Below are 12500 nucleotides of genomic sequence, written 5' to 3'. Positions count from 1 at the left end.
CACACACCAAGACACACACACGCATACATGCACACACACCAAGACACACACACGCATACATGCACACACACCAAGACACACGCACACATCATACATGCACACACACCAAGACACACACACGCATACATGCACACACACCAAGACACACACACGCATACATGCACACACACCAAGACACACGCACACATCATACATGCACACACACCAAGACACACACACGCATACATGCACACACACCAAGACACACGCACACATACACGCACACATACACACACACATACACACATACATGCACACACACCAAGACACACGCACACATACATGCACACACACCAAGACACACACACGCATACATGCACACACACCAAGACACACACACGCATACATGCACACACACCAAGACACACACACGCATACATGCACACACACCAAGACACACACACGCATACATGCACACACACCAAGACACACACACGCATACATGCACACACACCAAGACACACACACGCATACATGCACACACACCAAGACACACGCACACATATACACTCACACGTACACATACACAAACTATAAAAGGACAAAGAAGAAAACTAAAAGCAAAGACGAAGAAAGAAATTACACAAAGGAAAGCGAGAGGAATGTATACACATGCACGCACGCACACACGCACGCACGCACACACAAACTATAAAAGGACACTAAAAGCAAAGAGAGGAAGAAAGAAACTAAACAAAGGAAAGAAGAGAGAGAGGAACAAACTAAGGATAGGAAAGAAATGAAAGGGAAAACCTTTCAGTATCAGCACAGCACTCGTTTCTGTCTCCTCTTTTTAAGGCGCGTCGTGTTTTCTCCTCGACAACAGTAATTACTGTGTGTGTGTGTGTGTGTGTGTGTGTGTTTTCGAGGGTGCGACAGCAGTAATTATTGGGCTTTAAACGGAGGCAGACTCGTTAGCGCTGCTGGGCGGGGCTGCTGCTTAAATGACAGACTGAAGTGAAGAGGAAACACTCATTAACATCTTTAACTGACGTTCACACACAGCCGGAGGTCAGAGGTCCACACACACACACACACACACACACACACACACGCATAACGCTGTCTGATGTCATCACAAACACTCCCCCTCTGCTTAAAGTTATAAATTAGAGCTGCAGAAACTGATCGATTAGTCGGCAACTTTTAAACTAACCGCCAACTATTCTGACAATAGATTCATCGGTTTGAGTCATTTTTTTAATTCCCCTATGGGGGGGGCGCGGGGGGGGGGGGATAGAGGAAGAGAGGGGGGAGGAAATTGGAGTTGAGAGAAAAAGGCAAAAGACAAAGTAAGAACAAGAGAAAAGTAAAATAAAAAGGAAGGATTACATTAGAGAGACAGCAGAAATATATACACATGCACACACACACACGCGCGCACACACACAGACGCACACATGCACACACACCGAGACACATGCACACACACACACACACACACACAGACACACGCACACACACACCAAGACACTTGCGCACACAAACCCATATACACACGCACACATACATGCACACACACACCCACACCGAGACACATGCACACGCACACCAAGACATGCGCACACAAACACATATACACACACGCACAGGCACACATACACGCACGCACACACACACACACACACACACACACGCACACCCACACACACACACACACACACACACACACACACTAAAAAGCAGCTGAAGCAATGACATTATTTTAAAAGCGTTGACAGAAGGTGTGTTGGATAAAAAGCCCTGAGGTGTGAGTCCTCCGTGAATCATACTGTGGTGTCAGCACTTTGGGTGTGTTTGTTTTCTCCTTCCTGTCTCCCCCCCACCGGGGCCAATATGTTGCTTCGTTGCTGCAGGATGAAGCGGGTCAGCCAGGTAACAGACGTTCAGCACACATCTTTATGTTTTACACAGAAACTACACATCCCGTAAATCATTTCAGTCGTCAGAGTGACTAGAGTTAGAAAGCTATACTGTATAAGACGTGCAATAATAATACAGTCAGAGATATTTGACTTTTGATGAAATAAAAGGTCTAGATTATGGCTTGTCTCCATAGACATGTATAAATGGACCAGCAGGTCCCGTGTCTCTGGATGGAGACCAGTGAAGGATATTAGAAGATCTTTCCCGGTGATGGCTGAGCGTTACTGAGCAGCCTCCAACTGAGCTTGAAGACGTAGATGTGACGTGAGCAACCTGTCTGAAAGTTGGAAGTCTTCTGGTAGCTGTGCCAAGAGAAATCTCAATCATTCCCAATCTAGCAGAGACGGAGAGCGTAGGTATATGTAAGGAGATAACATAGACACAGGCTAATTATTGATCACTAAAATGATAGTTAACATTAGTAATTAAACTTAAACAGCTAATGGAAGTCCAAACTGCCTGAGAGCTTCTCCTGTACTATACGGTAATTCCTCTACTATGAGACAGTAAGTCTCGTGGTTATGACCCAATCGTTAGCCTATTTTTATAAAAACGTCTGCTACGGAGCCATAACGTGAGGTACAAGGTAACCAGTCCCTCCAGAAAAACGTGATCATGTGATCTCATAATTCAATGCATAATCAGCCAACGTCTGCATATTTATGCGGGGGGGGGCCGCATTTCTTTAAATACGCCGCACTTTCGCCGCGTAAATTGCCGTTTTCGCGCTAAATATGCGGGGCTTGCATGATATCATAATCTTTACATTTTCGTTGCAAAAAAGTCACATATATCTTAGCAGAAAGTTGAAAAATGTTGCGTTTACTTCACACAAGAGCAGCCATTTCCCCTGTTGCCATGGGAACGTTATGAAGTAACATAATTACGCGACGTGAACATCATCGAAAAGCTGCAAACCCCGCGATGAAGCCATGAGGAAACCGCAGTTTTTGCAAGTTCTCGCAATTTCATCGCATAAAATTGCATAAATGTCCCGCATATTCCATCACATTTTTTAAGAAAACGTGCCGCATAATCAAGGATTTTTGCCCGCAACAATCACAAAAAAACTCCACATTTTTCTGGAAGGACTGATTAATGGAGCCTTTTATACATTGTCGTGTTTCTTTAGAAATAAACAATGGACAAATAGAGTCTTTAAACTCTTCAGATGTAAAGTTATTCTCTGTCAAAGTGACGTCAAAATGAATGGCAGTCAATGGGATGCTAACGGGAGGTGATGGCTTGGTAGCATCAGAATGGCGCCATAGGTGCTACGCGGTCCGAGGAGAAGCTGACCCCCTTGTTTGTCTGTTGATAGTAGCCCACTTCCTGTTGCTTCTCGCTGTTGATTGCCGTTTGATGTGTGTCACATGTGTGATGATCGATTCGGCTCGTTTTTGTTTTTGCTATCGACAGTACATATTTATATACATGGTTATAGCGATCAAGATTAACGTAAAACTTGGCTGGAGTTCTCCTTTAATGCATAAGCCTGAGTAGTGTAGTGCATATTATTTAACAGGCTGCATTGAGCATTAAATATTTGAATATTATTCAAATATTAAAAAATATCAAATGTAATTCTAACGGTCTTATAGAGGAAGATTGACAGCTCTAGTTTATAGCAGGTGTTTTTGGAGTCTAATGATGCAGATCAGTAGGGTTGGGTATGGTTTGGTTTTTTCCCGATACCGGTGCTAAAGCGGTACTTTTAAAACGGTGCCTGTGCCTAAACGGTGCCTGAACCGATACTTTTTAAGAAAGTTAAAAAAAAAAGAAGGGTACTAAACAACAGTCGGCGACATTTAAGAACAACTTGTTTATTACTACGGCCATATGGTCAAAATTAAATGATTTAATAGTAATGTAATAACTATAACTTATAATAAACAATAACTTATTTCACCAGTAAATTGCTGTTGAATGACAAAAACAACCACCAGATGGGAAAAGGGTATTTTACAATAACTTTGAATGCACCGCGAGGCTGTAGGTTACCAGTTTCAGTGAACGCACCGTCTGTGTGTTTCTGACGTCGGCATCTGCAGCGCTGCAGAGCAGACTGTTGAAATACAGTCAGACTTTACACTGTTTAACGTTAGCTGTCAGCATTTTAACCTGTTTAATCCAGCTGCTAGCTAAAGCTAGGCTAACGTACCTGCTGGTGAGTGGAGTGAAAAGTCAGACACCGAAATAAGGCACCCAAATTTTCGTTATTATTCGGTCTCGTTACTACCGTTTAGGTCGGAACCGGTGCCCTATTGGCACCGCGTTTCGGTACCCAACCCTACAGATCAGACATTTGTCTGTTGCACGGGAACTTTTTTTAATGTGAAAAACAACACAAGCTGATAAAAACGTACAGTAGGTGGTCCACTCAAACATCTGGAGTGATGAGGGGGAGACAGAGAGAGGGTGGAGCATCTGTCAGAGATTTTGGGGAAGCGGGGGAGGCTGCACCCTCCATCTGAACACATTTTTTGAATATCTGAAGGAGGTGCGTTCAAGTAAAGTTGCTCTTTAATAACAGAAAATGCAGTTATGGTTACTGGACATGGACTATGATGGATTATATATCTCCTTCCACAACATTTAACACTTAACAGCAGGAGTGTAAAACTCAACTTCACACTGGAAAATAAGATCACATTAAGAGCCAGACGTGTAGAGTTTGTTGACATTTATGTTGACGCTTATTTAATTAAAAGTCACACGCACACATACGCATGCACACACACACCAAGACATGCGCACGCACCAAGACACACGCACGCGCACACACACCAAGATGCACGCACACGAACACACGCACGCACGCACACACACACCGAGACACGCGCACACACACACACCAAGACACACGCGCACACACACACACATGTACCAAGCCACGCACACACACCAAGACACACGCACGCCCACACACACACACACGCACCAAAAAACGCGCACACACACACACACACACACACACGTACCAAGCCACGCACACACACCAAGATGCATGCACGCACGCACACACACCAAGACAAGCACGCGCGCACACACCGAGACACACGCGCACACACACACACACACACACGTACCAAGCCACGCACACGCACCAAGACGCACGCACGCACACATACATGCACACCGAGACAGACACACGCACACACACACGCACCAAGACGCATGCACACACACACACAAACGCACCAAGACGCATGCACGCACGCGCGCACACACCGAGACACACGCGCACACACACACACACACACACACACACGTACCAAGCCACGCACACGCACCAAGACGCACGCACGCACGCACACATACATGCACACCGAGACAGACACACGCACACACACACACACACACACGCACCAAGACGCATGCACACACACACACACACGCACCAAGACGCATGCACACACACACACACACGCACCAAGACGCATGCACACACACACACACGTACCAAGGCACACACATATCACACAATCTTTGAAAAAATCCTATTTTGCACGGCTATATGTAAACGGGAATATTCATTACATTACATGTCATTTAGTTATTCACTTTCATTAGCTGTGTAAACAGCTTAGTCGGAATGTCGTCTTTTTCAGAATTAGGGCAAAAACTGGAATATTTTGTGCGTGTAAACGTAGTCCCTGATAGTAATAGACACATCACAACATCCAACTGATGAGGAGGAGGATGAAGGTGTGTGTGTGAACAGCTGCTCGTTACCGTGATGTTCTTCCTCTTCACTTTGTCTGCGTCGCACATCGGAGCGGCTGAGCCTCCCGCCCGCAGACTCCAAATCCTTCGGTTCACTTTGGTTTGACGTTAGGCAACAGTGACGCGTCTGTACGGATGGATGGGCTGAGGGGGGGGGGGGGGGGCCGCTGCAGATGAGTCATGAGGAAGTGAGTGTGTTCACGGTACGCTGGGCTCGGGGGAGGGGGGGTTAGATCCTAAATCCTGACGCCGAGAGTTTCCTCTCAGACTTACTGTAGACCAGTGTTGGAAGAAATATTCACATCCTTTACTGCAGTAAAAGTACTAACACCACACGGTAAAAATACTCTGTTACACGTACAGACAGACAGACAGACAGTACACACACACGCGCAGAGATGCACAGACATGCACACACACGCGCACGCACACACAGACGCACGCGCACAGACGCACACAGACGCACACAGACGCACACAGACGCACACACGTACACACACGCGCACAGACGTACACGCACAGACGTACACAGACGTACACACACAGACACGTACACACACACGTACGCACACACACAGACGGACACACACAGACACGTACACACACACGTACACACACGCGCACAGACGTACACACACGCGCACAGACGCACACACGTACACACACACGGACACACACGCGTACACACACAGACACGTACACACACGCGTACACACACAGACACGTACACACACACACACACACACACACACAGACGTACACACGGACACACACACACACACACACACACACATTGTAGAAAGTGTAAAGGATCCAAACAGTTGTGTTAAAGCTGGACTTGTGGGCCGTTATAACATAACCCTTATTTATTCCAGCATCCTTTGCACTAAGCTCCATAATTGAAATAATAATAATTTATCATTCTACACACTCTTCATTGCACTACTGCCTCAACCTGTCTATATTGTTTCTGTTTATAGTGTGTACATATGTATGAGTAAGCAAAATGTCTCGTATGTGTCCTCATACCTGGCAAATAAAGCTGATTCTGATATTGTTGGCTAGTTTCATTTAGAATCAAACATCAGATTTTATAAACTACATGTGTTCTGTGTGCAGAAAACTGACAAACATACGTACACACAGACACACATATACACACACACACACAGACCCATACACACATTTATATACACACAGACACACCGACATACACACACGTACACACAGACACACAGACACACACGTACACGTACACACACAGACACACACACACACACACGTACAGACACACACACACACACACACATATATATATATATACACACGTACACACAGACATACACACATGTACACACAGACACACACACAGAAACACACACAGACACATAAACACACATATATATATACACACGTACACAGACATACACACACACACACACACACACACACACACACACACGCATCTTTATGCTAGTAACTAGTAACTAAAGATGTAACAGTTGAATGTAGTAGAGTAAAAAGTACAATATTTCTCTCTGAAATGTAGAGTAGAAGAGTAGAAGTAGAAAGTGTCATGAAATGGAAAAAAACTCAAGTAAAGTACAAGTACCTCAACATTTGGACAGCATTTTATTTCTGCTCAAGTCTGAATAAAACCCAACATTACAGTTAATATAATTAAATCATATTTATTTAGCAGGCCGCTTTATGAACTTTTTTTTTATGTTTTAGCTTCTTTAAACCTTTAGTTTTGTCACACACACCTTCAGTGGTGATATCTTCAGTGGGACTTTATCTCCAGGCCTAAAGCATGGAAACATCTTCTCAGTGAAAGTGTGTGTGAAGGTGTGTATGTGTGTGTTAGTATCAGGATCAGAGAACGACAGCTTTCCTCTGTTCCAGTCCAGAGTCACTCTGATCCTCTGGAGCTGCTTCTTAAATGGGAGATCAGTGTCTAGAGCTGAGTATTTACCTTTATTGAACCATATTGCCCATAATCCAGACTGTATAACTTCCTTCCTTGGGACAGACTCTGCTAACACACCCAGCATCCAGTATGTACTGTCTCCAACTTTGACATCCCAGCTGTGAGTCCCTGAGTTAAAGCCCTCAGAGCCCAGGACACAGGAGGAGAAGATTAAATCAATCCTCTCTGGATTATCAGGAAGCTTCTGTCTTTTTCGTCCTAGTCTCACACTAGTCAGATCTTCAGACAGGATGAGTCTTGGATGAGCAGTGTTTGGGTCCAGAATCAGAGGAGTGTAGGAGACCATGTCCTTCATCTTGTTCCAGATGTTGAAGCTCAGGTTGCCCAGGTGTTTGGCCTCGTCTATCAGAGCTCCTGAGAGCAGCTGTGGATCATCCAGCAGGGGGCGCTGCTGGACTCTTTCCACTGCAGCCTTGTAGTTGATCAGGAATGAGACGTCTTCAGCTCTCAGCTGCTCCTCTGTGGCTCTGACTGTGTCTGAAAGAGCTGCTATCTCTCTGCTCAGAGCCTCCATCTTCTCCTTCATCCTCTGACTCTTCTGCTCCTCTTCCTCCGTCAGTGCAGCCATTCTGACCTTCTCTTCCTCTTCTAGAAACTGGTGAAACTTCTTAAACTGATCTTTAATCTGCGTCTCTGTGCGTCGGGCCTGGACCTTCAGGTGTTTTGCTGTTTGATCACACTCCTCTTTAACTTGTTCAAAAACCTTTAACTTCTCCTTTAAGGGCTCCAGAGTTTCCTGGAGTTTCTTCTTGTGTTGTCGTGCAGCTTCATCGATGGGTCTGATTCTGTGGTTGGTGTGTTTTTCTGAATGTAGACAGACGACACACACTGGCTGCTGATGGTCCAGACAGAAGAGTTTGAGTTTCTCAGAGTGCAGACTGCAGAGAGCCTCTGAAGCTCTCTGATCTCTCTGCTGTAAGAAACTCTCACACAGCTTCTTTAACTCCAGGTTACGAGGTGGATGTGACTTTGAAGATCTTCTCTTACAAACTGGACACTCCTGTGTCTGTTTCTCTGTCCACCAGCTCTTCAGACAGTCTTTACAGAAGCTGTGACTACATGACAGAACAACAGGATCTCTAAAGACTTCATGACAGACCGAACAGCAGAAATCCTCCTCTGACATAGAAGCCATTTTGTCTTTGAGAGCCGCTGAAAACAGCAGAAACGGCAGACATTAAAGGTCCCATGGCATGAAAATTTCATTTTCACCTTGCCCCCCCCCGCCCCTCTCCTCCTCAATAGCATTTAAAGCTACAGACACAGAAATGGCACATCCTAAGGAAAGGTCATTGTGGGACTGGCTCTAGTGGCTGTAATTCTGCACCAAGGCTGAATTTAGGGAAAGAGACTTCAGATACAGTATTAGAGGACCACTAAGGTCTATATAAAGAGACTTCAGATACAGTATTAGGGACCACTAAGGTCTATATAAAGAGACTTCAGATACAGTATTAGGGACCACTAAGGTCTATATAAAAGAGACTTCAGATACAGTATTAGGGGACCACTAAGGTCTATATAAAAGAGACTTCAGATACAGTATTAGGGGACCACTAAGGTCTATATAAAAGAGACTTCAGATACAGTATTAGGGGACCACTAAGGTCTATATAAAGAGACTTCAGATACAGTATTAGGGGACCACTAAGGTCTATATAAAAGAGACTTCAGATACAGTATTAGGGGACCACTAAGGTCTATATAAAAGAGACTTCAGATACAGTATTAGGGGACCACTAAGGTCTATATAAAAGAGACTTCAGATACAGTATTAGGGGACCACTAAGGCCTATATAATAGCATCCGAAAAGCAGCATGTCATAGGACCTGTAAAATAGGGCTGCAACAACAAATCAATGTCATTGATAAAAATAGATGATTTAAAATGTTTTGGCAACGATCTTCATTATCGATTTGTTGGGTCTTAAGTTGTTGCACGCTGCGGGGCGGAGCCAAGCCCCCAGGAACAGCGCCATGTCTTAATGTTTCTACCTCCATAGTCCTAACAAAGCTTGTTAAACGTAAAACAAAGTGTTTTCTTTTTTATTTATAATTTATTATTATTTTAACAGCTCAAGTTCGTTAAAGCATGGTAAGAAATATCTTTTTTTTTTTTTTTGCACTACTTAAAAATGACCATATTGTTGCACGTTTACAGCATTTAGTTCTGTTATTTTTCTTGTGTTTGAAATAACATTTAGTTTTTTGAATAAAATTATGGAAATGTAATTTTTTGGGTCTTTTTTGTATCCCATTAATCGAGGAAAATAATCGACCGATTAATCGTTTATCAAAAAGATTGTTAGTTGCAGCCCTACTTTAAAACAGGAAGTCAGTTGTATTTCTCTCCCTCCACACGGGAGACGTTTGCCTTCAGGGCTTTCTGCCAGAAGGGTTTATTTTAACCAAAGCCACTATCTCTTCCTAAACTTATCTAAGGGCGTTTTCACACATACCTCATTTGGTCCGGACTTTCGGACTTTTCAGTTTGATCCGAACCAAAATTAGAGGTGTGAAACCTCCCCCGGACCACGGTCCGGATCAAAAGACCAAATTTTGGGCCGATAAAAAGAGGTGGTCTCGGTCCGGACCAAACTGAACCATGGTCCGGTTCGTTTATAGTGTGAAAGCATTTTTTGGATGGTTCGGACTTTCGGACCAAATACAAGAAGCTCTGGCAGACTCTCCTTGTGTTACAAGACCGGGGAAGCTCCTTTAAGGAATAGCTCGGTGCTTAGTGTGTAGGCTACATGAGAGAGTGACGGTGAATGGACTCAGAGCAGACAGCTGTCGGCTATCAGAGCTGAGAATACATCAGCAGTTCATTTGTTAAGTGGTAGTAAATGTACAGTGTAGGTTTCCGTTTGTCTCTGAATAAATTCTCCAGAAAGTTCCCGTGTCTCGCTTCTCAACATCACAACAAAACCAAGAGAGCAGCAGTCAGTAGAGATCAACAGTCAGTAGGAGAGAGCAGCAGTCAGTAGAGGAGAGCAGCAGTCAGTAGAGGAGAGCAGCAGTCAGTAGGAGAGAGCAACAGTCAGTAGAGGAGAGCAGCAGTCAGTAGGAGAGATCAGCAGTCAGTAGAGGAGACGCAGCTCACGTATGTGATGACGACAGGACGTAGTTTTGTCACGTAGAGATCTTTAGTGCGCTTGCATAACTGCAGTGTGAAACAAAAACTTACCGGATCAAATGTTACAATGGAACAAAAACATGAACCTTGGTCCGGACCTTGGTTCAGACTTTCATGTGTGAAAACGCCCTCAGTAGTGTTGTTGTCTAAACCTAAGAGATTTCTGGCAGAAAGCCCAGAAGGTAAACGTCTCCCGTGTGCCCCTCCCTGCTGCAGAAAGTTGCCTCAGTTACTTTCACTTTGAATCTCTACGTGTTTTTTTTCAGTCTGCAGCAGATTACAGTTAAAGTATTTCACTTCTTCAGTACTTTAGAGCTCCTTCCTGTAACTGTCCTCCCTCAGTTAAAGTCACAGCTTTGTAATAAAAGGTAAATCTTACCGTCTGTCTGTCGGTGCGTCTCTTCTCACTGACAACTCAACAGGAAGTAACTGATTTCCTGGTTTGTCTCGGATGACGTAATGTAAGATGTGGAGCTTTGTCAGGCAGCTGATAAGTTTTATCTTAAAGGGACAGTTCAGATGTTGTAAAGTGTGGTTGAATGAGCTACTTCTCCGTAGTCAGAAGCTAAACAATGTCCTGCTGTGGACGGGGCAGCAGCTAAACACATTTTAGACACCTAAAGACATCTATACCAGTTTAAGTAGACGCTATATTTAGAATATTTTCACTGCTTTACGTTGCTGTCAGACAGCCCTTTACGACGGGGAACTGAAGCCGTTATCTCTCTTCAAAGCCACCAGACTCCTTTGATAAAAACAGTAATTTAACCTCGCAGAACACAGAGTTGCTGCTCTACCGCGCTGCCTCCATCAGATGGTTAGTGTTATTGTGCCACTTTAGGGTTTTAAAGGGTTAGGAACTAACAAAAGGAACAAACTAACTAGCTGTTATGAAGCTGAGACAGATTCCATATTCTGTTAGCGTTCACACACTTTGCATCTTCAGTGTTCAACTTTTATAGTATTTCCTCACAGAGACTCTTGGAAGACATTGTTTTGCTTCATTTAGAGTGTGTGTGTCTACGTGTCTGTGTGTGTGTGTGTCTGTGTGTGTGTGTGTGTCTGTGTGTGTGTGTGTGTGTGTCTGTGTGTGTGTGTGTCTGTGTGTCTGTGTGTGTGTGTGTCTACGTGTGTGTGTGTCTGTGTGTGTGTGTGTGTGTCTGTGTGTCTGTGTGTGTGTGTGTGTGTCTACGTGTGTGTGTGTCTGTGTGTGTGTGTGTGTGTATGTGTATGTGTGTCTACGTGTGTGTGTGTGTGTGTCTACGTGTGTGTGTCTACGTGTGTGTGTGTGTGTGTCTACGTGTGTGTGTGTGTGTGTGTCTGCATGCGTGTGTGTGTGTGTCTACGTGTGTGTGTGTGTGTCTGCATGCGTGTGTGTCTACCTGTGTGTGTGTGTGTGTCTACGTGTGTGTGTGTCTACGTGTGTGTGTGTGTGTGTCTACGTGTGTGTGTGTGTGTCTACGTGTGTGTGTCTGCATGCGTGTGTGTCTACCTGTGTGTGTGTGTGTGTGTGTGTCTGTCTGCGCGTGTGTGTGCATGAGTGTGTCTGTGTCTGCATGAGTGTGTGTGTGTGTGTGTGTCTGTGCGTGTGTGTGTGTGTGTGTGTGTGTGTGTGTGTACAAATTCATAAAATATAAAATAAATGTAGTTGCAGGTTAATTTTCTGTTGACAGACTAATCGAT

The 12500-nt window shown here is 44.4% G+C and overlaps 2 protein-coding genes across 7 annotated transcripts in view; one reads left to right on the top strand and one right to left on the bottom strand.

The window, feature by feature from the left end:
* usp54a (ubiquitin specific peptidase 54a) overlaps positions 1–12500 on the top strand; it is a 91233-nt gene that overhangs the window by 22868 nt on the left and 55865 nt on the right. The gene's annotated exons all lie outside the window — the stretch shown is intronic.
* On the bottom strand, positions 7307–11220 carry LOC116052825 (nuclear factor 7, brain-like). The gene is made up of 2 exons (XM_031303661.2): positions 11197–11220; positions 7307–8833 (listed from the first exon to the last, which is right to left on the bottom strand). The coding sequence occupies exon 2, from the start codon at positions 8814–8816 to the stop codon at positions 7431–7433; it is 1386 nt and encodes a 461-aa protein (XP_031159521.1). The 5' UTR covers positions 8817–8833; positions 11197–11220; the 3' UTR covers positions 7307–7430.

Source organism: Sander lucioperca, chromosome 6 (genome assembly GCF_008315115.2).
Source record: "Sander lucioperca isolate FBNREF2018 chromosome 6, SLUC_FBN_1.2, whole genome shotgun sequence".
NCBI classification, from domain to species: Eukaryota; Metazoa; Chordata; class Actinopteri; order Perciformes; family Percidae; genus Sander; species Sander lucioperca.
The sequence above is the reverse complement of the archived record's forward strand: the minus strand, read 5'-3'. Positions and strand labels throughout refer to the sequence as shown.